At 39.6% G+C, this 17,607-nt stretch overlaps 1 protein-coding gene across 4 annotated transcripts in view; it reads right to left on the reverse strand.

Annotated features, from left to right (window-relative positions):
* Window positions 1-17,607, reverse strand: part of sptan1 (spectrin alpha, non-erythrocytic 1) — a 103,626-nt gene that overhangs the window by 22,844 nt on the left and 63,175 nt on the right. For 2 of the 4 annotated variants that reach the window (XM_086053527.1, XM_086053525.1), the window contains 9 exons: window positions 17,011-17,110; window positions 16,726-16,923; window positions 16,468-16,614; window positions 16,288-16,391; window positions 15,592-15,754; window positions 13,900-13,914; window positions 4,301-4,432; window positions 2,299-2,436; window positions 2,119-2,223 (listed from right to left, as the gene is read on the reverse strand). In XM_086053527.1, coding sequence (XP_085909653.1) covers window positions 2,119-2,223; window positions 2,299-2,436; window positions 4,301-4,432; window positions 13,900-13,914; window positions 15,592-15,754; window positions 16,288-16,391; window positions 16,468-16,614; window positions 16,726-16,923; window positions 17,011-17,110 — 1,102 coding nt within the window. The remainder of the gene's footprint in view (window positions 1-2,118; window positions 2,224-2,298; window positions 2,437-4,300; window positions 4,433-13,899; window positions 13,915-15,591; window positions 15,755-16,287; window positions 16,392-16,467; window positions 16,615-16,725; window positions 16,924-17,010; window positions 17,111-17,607) is intronic. The other 2 variants (XM_086053528.1, XM_086053526.1) reach the window with 1 other exon arrangement.

Below are 17,607 nucleotides of genomic sequence, written 5' to 3' on the forward strand. Positions count from 1 at the left end.
CCTTTTCCCACATTGTTTTGTACAAATCCTATGTCATGTCGTCAAGTGAACACAGAGCAACGAACAAATTTAACATGGTCCAGTTGGGGAAAACTCCATCACAAGATTAGGATTTCTGCCGCAATGCCGCAAGATTTCTGAGATGAGACAATATCATGCTGACGTATTTTAGAGTAGTGAAATAGGTTTAAAAAGGGATGCGAGGGTGTGGAAGATGACCCCATGAGGGTTACGCCTTCAATACACAGGAATGAGTCATTGAACGTGTCATGCAGATGGTGTGTGCCGATCAGTGGTCGACAGTTCTTGTATCTTGATATCAATCCACACTTGTTAGGGAGCGTCATCAGCAGCGACGACTCACTGATTTTTTAGTGGAACCCACAGACATAACACCAGAGCCAGAGTCTGACAATGCCAAGGCTAAAGAAAGCAAAACAATCAAAGTCCAGTCATGGTAATGTTGACCGCATTCTTGGATGTGAGGGCATTGTCCACTGCGAGTTCTGACCACACGGCCAGACGATCAAACAGTGGACTTACAAAAGAGCCTGTGCACATTGTCTTGAGCATCCGACAATTCCAGGTTGAGAGGAACATTGCTGTGCTCAAGTAATGTCTGAAATACTGTAAGTATTTCATATCAGTGAATATTGATAGTTCTTGATTTTTAAAACCTATTCTAAAGAAAAGTGTACTGTTTTTGTGTACATCGTTATGTAGCATAATGTGCAGTTTCTTCTATACCATGAACCGTATTTTGCGGGCTATAAGACGCACCGTTATAATGCCGAACCCACTCGATTTTTAGAATATTTGGGAAAAAACCTTAAATAAACCGCACCTATTTATGTTGAAAACTTTCATATTTACTGCATTTACAGAACGATTATGGACTGTAAATGTACATGTATGTACCTGAGCAGATTCTTTCGTAACAGATCCTTTTAACACAGCAGCAACGTTGCTGATTAAAACAGAAGAGAACCAAGAGAAAATAAACAGTACTTATCTTCATTTCACTGCCGACTGCCGCTCCAGTTTGTCAGCTAATGTCCACCAGACTCCAGCATCTATTGTTCTACTACATTCTACATATGCACCTGTCTTGTTTTATGTTAATAAAGTCAGACAATCTAACACACGACGTGCTAAATCAACAATAGCATTTCACATCGAAACAACAGAACAGATACAGCCAATCGCATTCATGTGCACTTCACCGACCTCTAGGAAAACATAGAATCAAAGCATTACAGCACCTAATAACCTGTCTATGGCGCCCTCGCCTGTTGAACTCCTCCACCAGCAGTCACATCCAGTTAATGGGAAATGTATTGTATTGAATTGTACTGTCATTCCGATTAGAGCGCCCGAGCGGTGGAAGAAAAATCCACCGAATAGCCGCACCGGACTATAAACCGCATGGATCAAAATCTAGGAAAAAAGTTGTATCTTATAGTCCGAAAAATACGGTACGTGAACTAATACTCTCTTGCAGTGCATACATTATCATTGACCAACCAACCGTCTTAGGACTACTTTACCTTTTTAGCGGACTCATTATTGCCATAGTCCATTCATATTTTATTTGCATGATTTTAACTTGAGTGCAATGCCAGGGTCGGATATGGCTAACTGCCGCTAGCATGTCAAAAACAAGGAACTCCTTTACTTCTACAGCACGTCTACATCCGGAGGCGTTTAATCGGGTTATCATGCATAATATCATTTTATTGTAAGAGTTGTACTAGTCAACTAGTCATTTATTTGAACAAAGTTATGCCGTTCGCTCGGTGCGAGTATGTCCGCACGACCTGCACGAGTGCGCTATTGGGTTAGCTTCTTCTTCGTTGCTTTAAATGCTTCTTCGTTGGTTAAGCCGCTAAACCAACATACTCTGACATACTCGCGCCGAGCGAACGGCATAACTTCTTCATTGTCCGACTAAACTTTCACACAGGTTATAGGTCACATTAATAATAGAAACATTTTGAAACTGTCAATCTTGGACTTAGTTTTGATATCACAAAAACCTGGCCTTTGAACATGTGTGGAGAATTTTTTACAATCCATTGTACTGTATTTACCTGCCTGCCCGTCTACCTAAAGACCTACCTCATGGGCAGAAATATCAGCCTCCAGCAACTGGTGTTTTTTCAGCAGGTTGTTGACTGAGGCCAGATCTTTGCCATAGTCCTCTGAAGCAAGAAGTGCTTCCACCTGAAAAGCAGAATGTGTCAGCCATTTTCTACTGTGTGAAAGTGCTTCTACAGTCTGTGGTTATGAGGTAATCACCTCAGAGAGCCAGAAGTCAAAGTCTTTGATGCCTGTGTTAAAATTCTGTTGCTTATTGGCTTCTTTGAGTTTTTGACTCTTTTCAGACGATTTGTTGACAAGGAACTGCCATTGTTCATCCAGAGCACCAAGGCGTACCTATAAAGGAAAAGAGCTTTTTGAACAATGCTGACTGACAACATAATTGCAGACATATACATCTCTCAAGTATTGATGTCTCGATTACACGTTTTTGGCACCCGAGTTCAAGTCGTTGATTTTAAGCATCTGCCGATAATAAGTAGTGATCTGACACCAGAGCTGCCACCGAATGGGAACTTCCGAGGCCAAATCACAGAGTTGCTGTTGTGACCGACAACGCTCGCAACATGGATGTGGCGATACGTGAGGCTGGCTTTGAGCCACCCATTAATTGCTTATCGTGCAGGCAATGAACGCAAGCTAGTGCAGCTTGTCCAAAGTTGACCGCGTATCATGTTTGTTTGGACGTGTCAAGTGTTTTTTCACCGATGCTCAAGAGCAGCATCACTTTTGACGTCTAAATAAAGACAGCTCGAGCTGCCCGCGCACAAACTAATTATGGACGTAGTCACGCGCTACAACAACTCTTTGGACATGATGGTTCACGATCTAGAGCAGCGGGGTGCCGTATCTGCGGCTCTGAGGAGCCCAGAACTACGACGAGTTGCAGAAATCTTGACACAGACGCAGTGACATTCCTCTTGTTGAGGGATTGACTGAGAAACAAGTTGAACTCTACAATACAAATACAATTTTATATATATAGCGCATTTCATAACAGCTAGAGCTGTAACAAAAAACCTTTAAAAAAATACAATAAATTAAAAAAAAACAATAAGAGGCAGTGATACATCTATTAACAATTATATCAATAAATATTAACAAATATCTAAAATCTAAATAAAAATATAAATAAAGCCAATAAATTAACATAAAACACTGTATACAATTGAGTTACTGCTCCACGAGCAAAGTTGGATTTTGTCAAAGTATTCAGTAAGAGGAAAGATCTCAGCTTTAGCTGTTATTGCAGCAATATTTGAGAGCAGGTAACGAAAGTGACTCCTGTTTGCATTTGCACTTTAGAGCTAGCTGATTAATTTTCTAGCAGTCTATTCGATAAAAAACATTTAGAAAACTGAAAAAATTACATTAGGTATTTTTTTTTTAAATTCCACACACACACACACACCCACCCACACCCACACCCACACCCACACAAAAATATATAAAAGGGCTACACGATATTGGAAAAACATGCATTATAGATGTTGACTATAGCGATAGATATTATTGCGATACTTAACATGTACTTAAATATGTCATTTTTATTATCTAATGAAAGAAGTAATTTTTTTCCATGCAGCAAAATAAGCAAGCTGAATTTGTTCTTAGCAAATTAATTGTAACTCTCCTAGATGATGTCCAACTATTGGGTGGCGATGCATATTTAAGTTTGCACAGCCATGAACCTGCAGTAATACAATATGCCACTGACTAAAATGCTCACTACCCTTTAAGGAATACCTTATGTTTTTGATACAACAATTACTACATTTAAACTGAAACATATGTGTTTGAAATTGTACATGAAACTGTGTGCAGATTCATGTATGTTGTGTTGATGTACTTGAGCACATATAAGTAGCCTACATTTCTGTGCCCCATTTGCTGTCCCAATCCTTTTTCGTTTTCTTGTAACCACTATTGCTGTTGTAACAATGCAAATTTTCCCACTGTGGGGCTAATAAACGTTATCTAATGTAAAGTTGTGCCAAGACAATTATAACAAAAACAGTAATATTCCATTATTGAACAATTTATCAGCTAATTACATTATGTACGTTTGCAACATTGTTTCTAAATAACTGAATTTTTTTTTTTTATAATATATATAAATATATGTATCAAAACAATCGTCAACATTAATATAACACGATTTAGAAATATCTATGAACCAACACAGACAGTAATTAAATACCTTAACAGCATCCTCGCTGCCGGCACAAGCACCTCTCTGGATGAGTGTGTTACCAGTATCTATGACTCCACGGATTCGGTCAGCATTGGCATGGAGCTCTGCCTCAAATGCTTGGTGCTTCTGATGTTTACTCTACAGTCATTGAGAGAATCAAGAAAAAAGCATGTCACTTAAATTCTGATAACTTGCCATCAATCAATAATGAACAAAAAGTACAGTGCCTTGCCACAGTATTAGACCCCTCTAACTTTTTGACCTTTTGCCACATTTAAAGTTTCAAACAAAATATATAAAATTAGATTTTTGTTTTTGTGAAGAATCAACAAACAAGTGGGCCACAATCGTTAAGTCTTATTTTTTACAAATTAAAAAAAAAAGAAAAGTAGGACATGCAAAATTATTCACCCCTCTAGGTTGATACTTTGTTGAACCACCAGTTGATGCGACTACAGCTCTAAGTCTTTCGGGGTATGTCTCGATCAGTTTTGCACATCTAGAAACTGAATTTTTTTGCCCACTCTTCCTTGCAAAACAGTTCCAGCTCAGGTAGATTAGATGGAGAGCATTTGTGAACAGCAGTTTTCCGATCTTTCTACAGATTCTCAATTGGATTCAGGTCTGCTAAAAGGTATAGGTTTGCTGTGGTCTGATACTCTCTGCGTTTCAATATGATTGCTTGAACAGTGCTCCGCGACATGTTTAAAGCTTGTGAAATCTTTTTATATCCTAATCCTGCTTTACACTTCTCCACAATTTTGTGAGTAGTGTGTTCCCTGGTCTTCATGATGCTGTTTGATACCCAATATTGTTTTACCAGACCTCTGAGACCATCACAGAGCAGATGCATTTATACTGAGACTAGATTACACACAGGTAGACTCTTAATTATCATCATCATCAGTCATTTAAGTCAACATTGGATCATTCAGAAATCATCAGGGATCTTCTGGAGTCAACTGGCTGTAGTGTGAAAAGGGGGCGAATAAATTCACACATCCTACTTTTCAGCTTTTTATTTGTAAAAAACAAATGTTTAAAATATATACATTCCGCGCCACTTCAGAATCGTGTCCCATATGGTGTTGATTCTTCACAAAAAAAAATCTAATTTTAAATCTTTGTTTGAAATCTGAATTGTGGCAAAATGTCAAAAAGCGCAAGGGGGTCTAATACTTTTGCAAGGCACTGTACAAATGTAACTTTTGTTTTTGCTCCCATTTTTTCATGAGCTGATCTTAAATATCTAAGACTTTTAATCTTTGTGCGAAAAAAATGCTGATTAGACAGAATGACTCCACAAGTGTGCCAATGGCTGCACATGATAAAAGGCCACTTTAAGATGAGTAGTTCTATTGTATTCACGCCGTGTACCTGCTGCCATCCCCCCACCACAGTAGAGTTTGTACGAGAAAAAGTCTTGGATCTTTAAGTCTTTAAGAGCCATGAACACGGGAGCAAAGACAGAAGTGTTGCACTTATATTTTTTTTTGTGAAGCAATACTCTAATAATTATGTTCAGTGCACAAGTTAGAATCCCAGCTATTTGTGTTAATGCAATCTATTTTGTTTGCAACTATAATTATAAATGTGACATTAGTATGGAAAAGGTAGATAGTTTGATGACAAGGACACAAAAAACTGAAATTTGACAAGTCATTAGAAAGCGTTTTGTTTGACTAACTTTGTTTATTAGCTTTCTATTCCAAGGTAAGTTTATTCCATTTCTTTATTGTGCAGTGGACTGACCTTGGCAAAAAAAAAAAAACAACAAACTCAAAGTGACAATATGAAACCAGATTCTGACTGAAAAGTGGCTCAGTCTTTAAGAACTTGGCTGTGGCCAGTTTGCTTCCACCATATATGCCATTGAAAAATTAATCCATTGTAATTGCTTTTAATTGCTTAGGGTTAGTGCATTTCCCATGGAATTCAGGACAGGCATGTGTGTATTTCTGGTGCATACACCATAAAACGTCAATTTTATTAAATGAGTAACTAAAACTGAAAAGACTATTTACCTAAATTAGATGTGTTTCTTGTATCAGTTGTACTATTTCCTTAACAAACAGAACCTAACTAACACTTTAACCAATTTGACCTTTCACCTCAGTTACTTTTGCTATTTTGTGTCAGACAGCTGTAAGAACCATCACTGTTTCTGCTTAAACATTCTGACATTTTAAGGTGAAAATTTAAAAGCGTTGCTTGGAATCATCTCCACTAACTGTCAAACATTTTGTTCTGAATTATTTGAACAATGTTATATTGCTCAGTCCTCACTCTCCAGTTAAAAAAAAAAACTTAAAATATACTCTTACATTTATGTATACAATAAACGTGTACATTAGTACAAAATGTAAAACAATTTTTGTTTAAAAAAATGATATAGAGTATTAAACATGCTGGATATTTATATATGTAATGTATGACAGCAAGCTTTAGTTCTTAGTTTATTGAACCCATGGAAAAACCTTGAAAAATGATTGCCTCTGTCAAGCAGCATCTTTAGTGTCCTTCCACTAATAGATGCCATTTTCTGTCATCCATCTAAATGTTACTGTCCATAGTGACTATTGCATTGAAGCATCATTTGAAGAAAATCGTGAATCGAATCACATTAACTGCGAGAAAAGTCACAATACGATCTTTTCCTGAAAGTGTTCAGCCCAATTCCATTCCATTTTAAATGATGAGGCATCTTCCTTAGACACAGTAAAATAATACAGAAAGTATTCAGAATAAACATTTAAAGATAACCTGACAAGAAACCACAATGGAGCCAGACTCGATATACCGTAAAACCTCCTTCATTGTGGCTTCTGGGTTTGCAGTCGCTGGATTTTTTGGGATTATTAATTTTGTATTGTCGACGTTTGCCAACATTTTGCGGTGTTGTTTTCAGTTTAAATCGCATGCATCACGAAAAAATACCGGTATCTACTGATTCAGCCAATCAGAGAAACACTATTGTTTTGCCAGCCGCTGATTGGCGGTTGTGTTCCGTCAATAGATGCATAGAGCGGCGCTTGCCTTCCTTGGTCACTTTCAGCATTGATAAAGCCTCCTAGGTATACAAAAGAAGAATCACAGCCAGCCAGCAATTGCCCATAACGGTGTTTGTAAAAACTCACCTGCGCAGTTGTAGCTTGAGCAGGCAGAAATTTTTAAATGGTCAATTTTCACGTATGACAAGTTTGTACGTTTTTTTTTCCATCTTTATTTTGGCGTTGAAACGAATGTACTCCCTTACGGCAGCTTCATCAACCGTCGTCGTCAGGAGTGCATTGTTAGTACAATATTTTTGTTATTCATTGATCTTACTCTCTCTTAACCCATTTATGCCAGGAGGGCATAACCGCGTTTCTATCACTAGAGCCAGGTGTGCTGTTATGTCTTTCTACCTTCCATTTCAGGGTCATTTGGGTCACTTCCGGTTCATTTCCAGGTCATTTGGGCCACTTCCGGTCCACTTCCGGGTCATTTGGGTCACTTCCAGTCCATTTCCGGGTCACTTCCTGTTGATTTTGCGTCCACCCCCAAGATGGCCGCCGCATTGGGGAGACCTCGTGGTGAGTATCCCCAGTCTAGCTAATGTCCGTCCAAGATGGCCGCCTTTCAGGGAGACCTCGGGGTGAGTATCCCCAGTCTAGCTAATGTCCATGTCCAAGATGGCCGCCGCACCGGGGAGACGTCGGGGTGGGTATCCCCAGGCTAGCTAATGTCCCTGTCCAAGATGGCCGCCGCACCGGGGAGACGTCGGGGTGGGTATCCCCAGTCTAGCTAATATCCGTGCCCAGGATGGCCACCGCACCGGGGAGACGTCGGGGTGAGTATCCCAGTCTAGCTAATGTCCCTGTCTAAGATGGCCGCCGCACCAGGGAGACCTCGGGGTGAGTATCCCTAGTCTAGCTAATGTCCCTGTCCAAGATGCCTGCCGCATCTGGGAGACCCCGGGGTGAGTATCCCCAGTCTAGCTAATGTCCCTATCCAAGAGGGTCGCCATACCGGGGAAACCTTGGGGTGAGTATCCTTAGTCTAGCTAATGTCCCTGTCCAAGATGGCCGCCACACTGGGGAGACCTCGGGGTGACTATCCCCAGTCTAGCTAATGTCCCTGTCCAAGATGGCCACCGCACCGGGGAGACGTTGGGGTGAGTATCCTAGTCTAGCTAATGTCCCTGTCTAAGATGGCCGCCGCACCGGGGAGACCTCGGGGTGAGTATCCCTAGTCTAGCTAATGTCCCTGTCCAAGATGCCTGCCACATCTGGGAGACCCCGGGGTGAGTATCCCCAGTCTAGCTAATGTCCCTATCCAAGATGGTCGCCGTACCGGGGAAACCTTGGCGTGAGTATCCTTAGTCTCGCTAATGTCCCTGTCCAAGATGGCCACCGCACTGGGGAGACCTCGGGGTGACTATCCCCAGTCTAGCTAATGTCCCTGTCCAAGATGGCCGCCGCACTGGGGGGACCTTGGGGTGAGTATCCCCAGTCTAGCTAATGTACCTGCCCAAAATGGCCGCCGCACTGAGGAGACCTCGGGGTGAGCATCCCCAGTCTAGCTAATGTCCCTGCCCAAGATGGCCGCCGCACTGGGGAGACCTTGGGGTGACTATCCCCAGTCTAGCTAATGTCCCTGCCCAAGAGGGCCGCCGCACTGGGGAGACCTCGGGGTGAGTATGCCCAGTCTAGCTAATGTCCCTGTCCAAGATGGCCGCCGCACCAGGGAGACCTTCGGGTGAGTATCCCCAGTCTAGCTAATGTCCCTGCCCAAGAGGGCCGCCTCACTGGGGAGACCTCGGGGTGAGTATCCCCAGTCTAGCTAATGTCCCTGCCGAAGATGGCCGCCGCACTGGGGAGACCTCGGGGTGACTATCCCCAGTCTAGCTAATGTCCCTGCCCAAGATGGCCGCCGCACTGAGGAGACCTCGGGGTGAGCATCCCCAGTCTAGCTAATGTCCCTGCCCAAGATGGCCGCCGCACTGGGGAGACCTCGGGGTGAGTATCCCCAGTCTAGCTAATGTCCCTGTCTAACATACAGCTGGCTCTCTTTAAAGACATGTTAGTATACAGTGGCTATGTTTACATGGACAAACTTTCTTTAATTTGATCAGAATTTGGATTCAAATTATGATGGCACAGTTTTCATGGACACTAAAACTAATGATCTGATTATGACTTGCATGCTCATGCATCATACTTTTGAGCAGAACAAATTATTTTGACATGCGCAGATTGACCAACTATACCGGGAGTAGGTGAAGAAGAAGCCGTAGCGACTTCAGAGTCAAGACAACATTGCTCTGTCCATTTCTACATTAAACATTAGCTTTATTTTTCATATTTTTCCCATCTGCACCGTCACGTCGATTTAACACTTCCTACTGGAGCTGCAAATGCACCAGTTTAGTCTTGCGCCCGCCATGTCTTTCGCTCGCTCTGCTTCTAATGGAAAACCGAAAACCGTATACTGACGTCATAGATATGTGCGGTAAAGGCGGTTTGTTCCGAAATTTCAGAATAAGTGTTTTGATGTGTGCCGATCGATATAAACTACTTTGTTCTGAATAAAATCTTGATCGGATCGGCCAGAACATTCAGAATAGGGTGTGTGCTTTAAAACATTTTTTTTAATTCCGATCAGGGATTTAATCCGAATAAATGTGTCTATGTAAATGACAATATCGGCGGCTTTGTAATAGAATAGAGGATGGTAATTACAACTCGATTTTTAAAAATTCTAAATAGTACTTCTCTTGCACTGACACTATTTTTACATTTTTGATTGAAACAGTAAATAATAAACTCAGGCCTATGTATCAGCCACCTCTAAATTATTGAATTCTTTTGGGATTATGTTTCTGGTCAGGTCTAGAACGTAACCCCCGCGATGGAGGTGGAATTAGTGTAATCTCATTACTTTGCATTTTTGTACTCTAACATTTGTAGGATGTTTTAAGATGACTATTAAATTGATAATTAATGAAATGTCAAGAGATTTCAGCAAACATTTTTCAAATGTACACAATTAAAACAACAACAAATAAAGCTTGCACTCATGAGCGAAGATGAAAGACAACTCAAAACGTATACACTGCTGGTTTTATTGTGGATTTAAAAAGTCTACACAAACCATTGACAGCCAGGTCTTTTTTATTATTACCAACTCTTGCTCAAATCATTTAGAATCTTTTGTAATCTCAGGTGCTAGGGATGTGCAAAATCTTTGACTAATCAATTGATAAGGATTAATCAAATTGTTGGTGCCGTTGACTGTTTGCGATATAAAGAACAACATGAGGTCAGGTATGCAAGTTCAGCTACATCCACGCAGACCTCGTCAAGGGCAATCTTATTCATATAAATAGAGTATATTGATAATATAAACTACACACAAAAAGTTAAGATTTTTGATTTATGGGTGAGATTTCAAGAGATTCCAAATAACCTTTACAGGTGGATTGGACCTCTAAACTTTTGAGTACTTTTTCAGTACTTTTGCACAACTCGCTGTTCTCCAATATGGAGATATATGGCAAAAATCCAGAAAGTTCTGCAAGTTCTGCAAGAGAAATTATGCAAAAAGCACTGAAACATTGAACAGTTGGAGATGTTTAGAGAAGGTCGAATTCAGTTTGCCTGTAAATGTTATAGTACACTTTAGATTTAGAAGTTTCACCCAAAGGAAAAGATGTCGCAAATTCTTAAGGAGCCGTGTGTATGTATAATTTTATGTATACTAAAATTATACAGATACATGTCAAATTGTGTGTGTGTGTGTACAGATGAGGTGTGAGTACACACATGCACGCACACGCCTGTGCGCGTAAAGACTTGGACTTTGGAACTGAGGCATCGCAGTTTGAGTCTATGGTTTTCTGTGGACAAAGGGAATGCCAACATTCACCATTTGCTTTAACATATATCTCCTTGTACGACTGCATATGTATGGTGTCTGTTTCTCTTTGTGGTGTGAAACAAAAATATACAGCTGAGTGCCAATTCTCTCTTTTAGGGAAGAAGCTGTCTTGTGGCGCTATTCCATTAGCTCAGTTCCACACCGAGACAGCCTTGCTTGGCCTCGGATGGGCGCTTTTCCATTAGGCTTTTTGGGGCCAAATTGTCACAACGGAACCACTTTCAAATCCATCTGGTGGTTCTGAAGCGAAAAATTAAAACTGACAAAAGAACTCCATATTTTTAAAAAATTGTTTTTAATTCAAAATATTAGGATATGCTTGAAAAATAACATTTTAAACAGTGTTAAACACTTGTGAGCATTTGCACACATGGGGGAGTGAAATAAATATATTGCACTGTTTCTTTCAACACTTGGTTATTTATACTGTATATATACGCATATACATGCATATACTCGCATACACTCCTGATCAAAATCTTAAGACCAGTTAAAAAATTGCAAGAATTTGCATTTTGTACTGTTGTATCGTAAAAAGGTTCTAAGTAGAGTTTCAAAATGCAAAAAGAAGAAATGGGAACAAGAGACCAAATGTTTTGAGCACGCAATTTATTGAAAAAAAACCCCCAACAATTTAACTGAAATAGGCTGTTCATCAGCTGATTAAAAGTTTAAAACCACAGCTCCAAAAATCCCATAAAACAGAAATGAAAGTCTCCAAAACAGACTTAGTAATGAGTTGCTCCACCATTATTGTTGATCACTTCAAAAATTCGTGTTGGCATGCTTGATGCGAGTGTTTCCAAAAGGCTTGTTGGAATGTTGCTCCAAGTGGTGAAGATGGCTTCACGAAGGATATCCACTGTCAGGATCTTTTAAGAAATGCAAAATGACTGTCTAACTGCGTACAACCTCAGCAGCGATGGCACACTGTGAGAGGGCTTGTCTATGCAGCTCAACAATCCTGCCACGTTCGAAGGCAGAGAGTTTTTTTGCTTTTCCCATCAAGAGGTCTTGACAGTGTGATTACTTGACAGAAAATGATATGGAATCCATTTTTTTTTTCACAGATTTGGGCTTTTAAAGGATGTGGTCTTAAACTTTCGATCAGCTGATGAACAGCCTATTTCAGTTAAATTGTTCTTTTCAATAAATTGCATGCTCAAAACATTTGGTCTCTTGTTCCCATTTCTCCTTTTTGCATTTTGAAACTCTACTTAGAACCTTCTTAAGATAAAACAGTGCAAAATGCAAATTCTTGCAATTTTTTAACTGGTCTTAAGATCTTGATCAGGAGTGTACATGCATACATACATATACATGCATACATACATATACATGCATACATACATATACCGTATTTTCCGGACTATACGTCGCTCCGGAGTACAAGTCGCACCAGCCATAAAATGCATAATACAGAAGAAAAAAAACACATAAGTCTCATTGGAGTATTAGTCGCCCCCCCACTCCACCACCTCTCGGAATCCAAGTTGTCTCTGTCTCGTAACGTGTCCATATAAATCAAATTAATAAAACTGTGCGCTTAGTACACATCATTTCCACCGAGCTACGATGCCATTTAGCTAACATCCACACATGTAGCATTACAAGAAAGTTACGGTAAGATAACTTTAAACTCACCAAATCAGTCGTAGATCGATTAAATAAGTCTTTTATTTATCGTGGACCATGTAGAATGTTTCCAAGTCTCCAATAGTATTTTTGTATTAGGTCGTAATTATCTCTTCGTTCGTCTTCGCTCGGTGCGTGTGGCTGGTTGATGATGTAATACCACTGCCAGGCACGGCGCCTTTTAGAGGACCAGTACACTATTTTGTATGGATGGATTGATAGACAGTCAAATTGTCTTTTTATCATACTAATTTAATTATTTATTTAACACAATATTAGATTTTAACCGTTTAAATTATCCATGCATTTTAATAGCTTTTAGGATTTACTTTTATGTTTCTTTATGTGGGTTACAACAACATGTGAAATGATATACACTACAGGTTATTCTGCCCGTTGTAAAGTCAATATGTAATGCAGGTTTATATGCAGCCTTAGAACGCCCTCCTGTGGTTGTTTGGTGTATTGTTTGCTGTCCTTGAAAAGAAAAGGGATACGTTATAATGTGTTAATAATTTCACACATAAGTCGCTCCAGAGTATAAATCGCCCCCCCCTGGCCAAATTATGAAAAAAAAAAAAAACGCGATTTATAGTCCGGAAAATACGGTATATACACGCATGCACGTTCACACACGCACACACACTTATATACACAAATATATATTTTTTTAAAAATCAAGGTTTACTGTGGCCCATTGGCGAGGTGAAAGAAGCGAGGCTTCTTCAACAGGTTATTAAAACAATAATGCACTTTATTCATCATAAACGGGCAGACGTGCAAGGAAATAGGTGAGAGTGACCAGGCGTGCAAACGGTGACTGTTGCCATTTTCTTTGTCCACAGAAAACCACGGACTTGAGCCGTAACCTTCCGGTTCCAAAATCCAAGTTTTATAGATGAGCTACTGTTGCCCACTGCTTTTAACTAAAAGTTTTTTTTTCTACATTTCTATAAAAATCTGGCACAAGGGTTTATGTACATTTTTTTATCCAATTATATCCACAAAGATAATCTGTTGGTTAGTAAACTAACAGTACTCAAACTTACCAGAAGCTTGGATAGCTATGAAAAAGCAAAAGACATTAGGAGTGAATTTAGTTTTACTTCGGAAAGGAAAGTGAGGTTGGACAATCTGTCAAATGACAGATTATATATGATAAAATACAATTTAACAGCTTTGAAAGAAAATAGTGTTGTGCACCCTTCCTGATTCCTTCTTTTTGTCCCGCTTAAATGTTTTACAGCAAATTAAAGACAACAGCTGGGCGAGACCCTTTTCCACGACTACCTGTTGAAAAACACACTTGACCGATACATTTATCTGTGGCAGTAAACTGATTCGAGTTGATGACGATAAAACGTCCACGGAGTGAATGAGCTAATCGCACCATGTTTTTTGTTCCCATTTCACTTCAATGGCAGTATCTGAAGCTTGCCTCTACACCACATTTTGGCTTAAAGTGGAAGTCAACCCAAAATTGTTCTTCACAAGAATATGTTCTATGCAGCCCCACTAGTCTAAGCATGGCGTTCCGATTAATATTGCGTTTGTGCAATACGAGTTAAGTAGCAAAATCTAGCCATCTCACAGGGGGGATTTTGCCACTTGCTGTCAACTGAAAATTATATCACAGTTGCTCAGGGTTCAGGTAACGACAATTCATGGTTCAGCTTCAGAAAACAGGTGAGCCGTGATTGGTTGTTCCCTGAGCAACTGTGATGTCATTTTCAGTCCACAAAAGTGATAAAATATCCACCCCGAGATGCCTAAATCATATTCCACAAATGCAACATTAATCAGAATGCCATGTTTAGACTTGTGATTGTGTAAGTGTCACTTACTAATACCAGGAAGGCTTGAATCATGTTTTTTAAAGCTGAAAATAAATTACATTTTGTATTTTCTTGGGTTAGCGTTGTCAAATAAAATATAAACAAATCAGGAAGGTGCATCTTATTTTTCACAGCTATAGCAACTTTATGTCTCACACAGCTGGAGTAACGCTTCCACAATTTACCTTGAGTTTCGTCAAACATACAATGCATTCATAAAGTAGACACAGCACTTCAAGTTAACCGTATTTACTTGCGTTTCAGCCTTACGTCAAAATGGAATTTATAAAAATAATCCTCAAAACACTCAAGAGTTTGTTTTTTTAATCTTGGAAAGTTAATTAAAAATAAAAAAAAAGAGAAATTACATTTACATAAGGTATTATTTTCCTTTTTTTTCATACTTTGTTAATGCACCCTTGGCAGCAATTGTGAAATTCTCCCCATTCCCTGTTGCAGAATCTCTCAAGCTTCATCAGGTTAGATGGGGAGTGTAGGTGCTCAACGATTTTCAAATCTCTCCAGATATGTTTACCCCAGATCTGGCTGGGCTGCTTAAAGATATTCAGAGTAGGACTAAAAAATACATCGAATTCAATCAACATTGCTATGTAGTTAGAATGAGCTGTCATTTGGGGGAAAACCCCCGAATAACTTCTGCTTCATTTCGGTTGGCCAGTGATATATATATAATGCTAATATCAATTCCAACAACCCATGACCAAGCAACCACCCCCTGAAATTTTTTTTTTTTTTTTTTAAAAGGAAAATCATTACTTTTTGGGCATTTTGGAATAAGGCTGTAACAATGTGGAAAAAGTGAAGAGCAGTGAACAATTTCCCAATTACACTATTTGATTACCAATTAACTAAATGGGGTTGAAGGTGGTTAAAATGAATACATACCTGAATGTTGGTAGGATCCTTGTAGGACTCATCAGTCGCAGTCTGCAGTTTCTCGCTGATCCAAGCTTCTATTTCATCCACATCTCGGCTGAATTGCTGCAGGGTCTGGGATTCACCTAGCTTTGATCGCTTTTCGATCATCTGGGCCTTCAGCCGACGCCACCTTTCAAAGTAGAGTTTTAGAGTTTTCAATTGGGGTTTTCAGTTTCTGTTAAAGGTATTTAGGTCTTACTTGAAAATTAATGCTTATGTATGACCACATTGTATCCCATCCGATAGCCTGTAATTGCTTATGAGGTGTATTATGTAGCAGCTCAGTATTGGGACTTTTTCAATAGACCGCAACGAAATTTTGATCATGTTCAAAATTTCCTGGCCACAAGAAAAACTGTTTGCGACTGTTAAAACCGTTGGCGAACGTCTTCGCGACCATTTGTAACCTTGGACGAACTTTGACGGAAAAAAACAAATAATAATAAAAAAAATATATCTACATTTGGATCATGCGAAAACACTTGCCGCTCAGTGAGATACTGGCTTAATAGGGAGCTAAGAGACTTATTTGTTCCTCCTAGTTTTCTCATATTACAGTGAACTCCCCCACTATTCACGGTTCACAACTCGAAAATTCATCAATTCAAGTTTTGTTTGATCTGGGAAAACTCTCAAGATCTTAAAAATAAAATTGTTTCCAACCTGTCAAGAACTTCATTGCGTCGACTGAAGATCTCAGGTTTGGCGTAATGGTCAGCTCCAATTAGTTGATTGGCAAAGGATTGCAGAGCAGCAATTTTCTCTTCCTGTGCATCCAGACAATTAAAGGTTTATAGAAAAAAAACAATCCACAAAGACTGCAAAATGTGAGTCAAAATTCACCTGCACATTAATGGCTTTATCAAAGTCTTCATGCTTTTTGATTAGTGCCTCAACACTATCAAGGGAGTCTCCCTTGTCATCACTTGCAAGGAAGGCTTCACGAGCTGCCATCCAATTCTCAGCCTGTTCACAGTCCCTGCTAAAGAGCTGTGAGATGAAGGCAGAAAATTGTCAATCAATAATGTAGACTAACTGCTGCTAGTGATGACATATACACTTTTTTTTTTTAAAAACAAGAAATCTTTTCTCAACATTTACCTGGAACTCCAGGCACTGGTCCAGCATCATGCGGCGCTGTACCCAGGCCTTTTCCAGGTCAGCACGCTCCAAGTCTAACGCCTCCAGTCTTTGCTTGATCTCGGGACTCGCATAATGGCCTTGCACCAACAGCTGCTGTCCAAATTGCTCAAAGGCTTGGAAGGTACCAAGACGAGCATCTATCTCTGTGCGATGTTCCTGGACAAATGAAAATAAAGTTAGGAACATTTTATGTTGATAGCTTTTTTAAGAAATCTTTACACGAAACCAATCAGATTTCTTCACCTGGTGTCTTTCTAGAAGAGCTTCAGCTCCAGTCACATCTTTGGCTAGCTCCTCCGAGGACACCAGTCCTCGGATACCATTAACCCAGGACATGAGGTCTCTGCGTACAAAGAGAGCAAGACGATTTAAGACAAATATTACTTCAAGATCAAGGTCTAAACTGCTATCTGTAGTGAGTTCTTTCTGTTGTTTTCTGTTTTGCATCATTTTATCAGTGAAATAGTTGGATATTATTGAGAAAGCAGTAAGTCTCAAATGCATAAGACTAGTTTTTTTATTTAGTTTTAACAGAGAGCAAGCTACAATTCAATTTGCTATAAAACAAAAAATATTCCAAGCACAAAATAGAATAAAAACTTGCGCATTAGGGTTGTTCAATAATAATAATAATGATAAGAAAGATTAAACACAGGAAAACACCCTTTGTTCTATGGATAGAATGAGGTTGCACATGAAATCACATAGCACTTTCCAACTAGTAACTTTAACTTCATTATAAGAGCAGCAGAGGACAGCTCATGCTCCACCACGGCTCTTGTGTGATTGTATATGACAGGGACCACGGTCTGGCTAATATGCGCCCGGGATGGAACATTG

Source organism: Filicampus tigris, chromosome 15 (assembly GCF_054856515.1).
Source record: "Filicampus tigris isolate MCC_2025a chromosome 15, RoL_Ftig_1.0, whole genome shotgun sequence".
Taxonomy (NCBI): Eukaryota; Metazoa; Chordata; class Actinopteri; order Syngnathiformes; family Syngnathidae; genus Filicampus; species Filicampus tigris.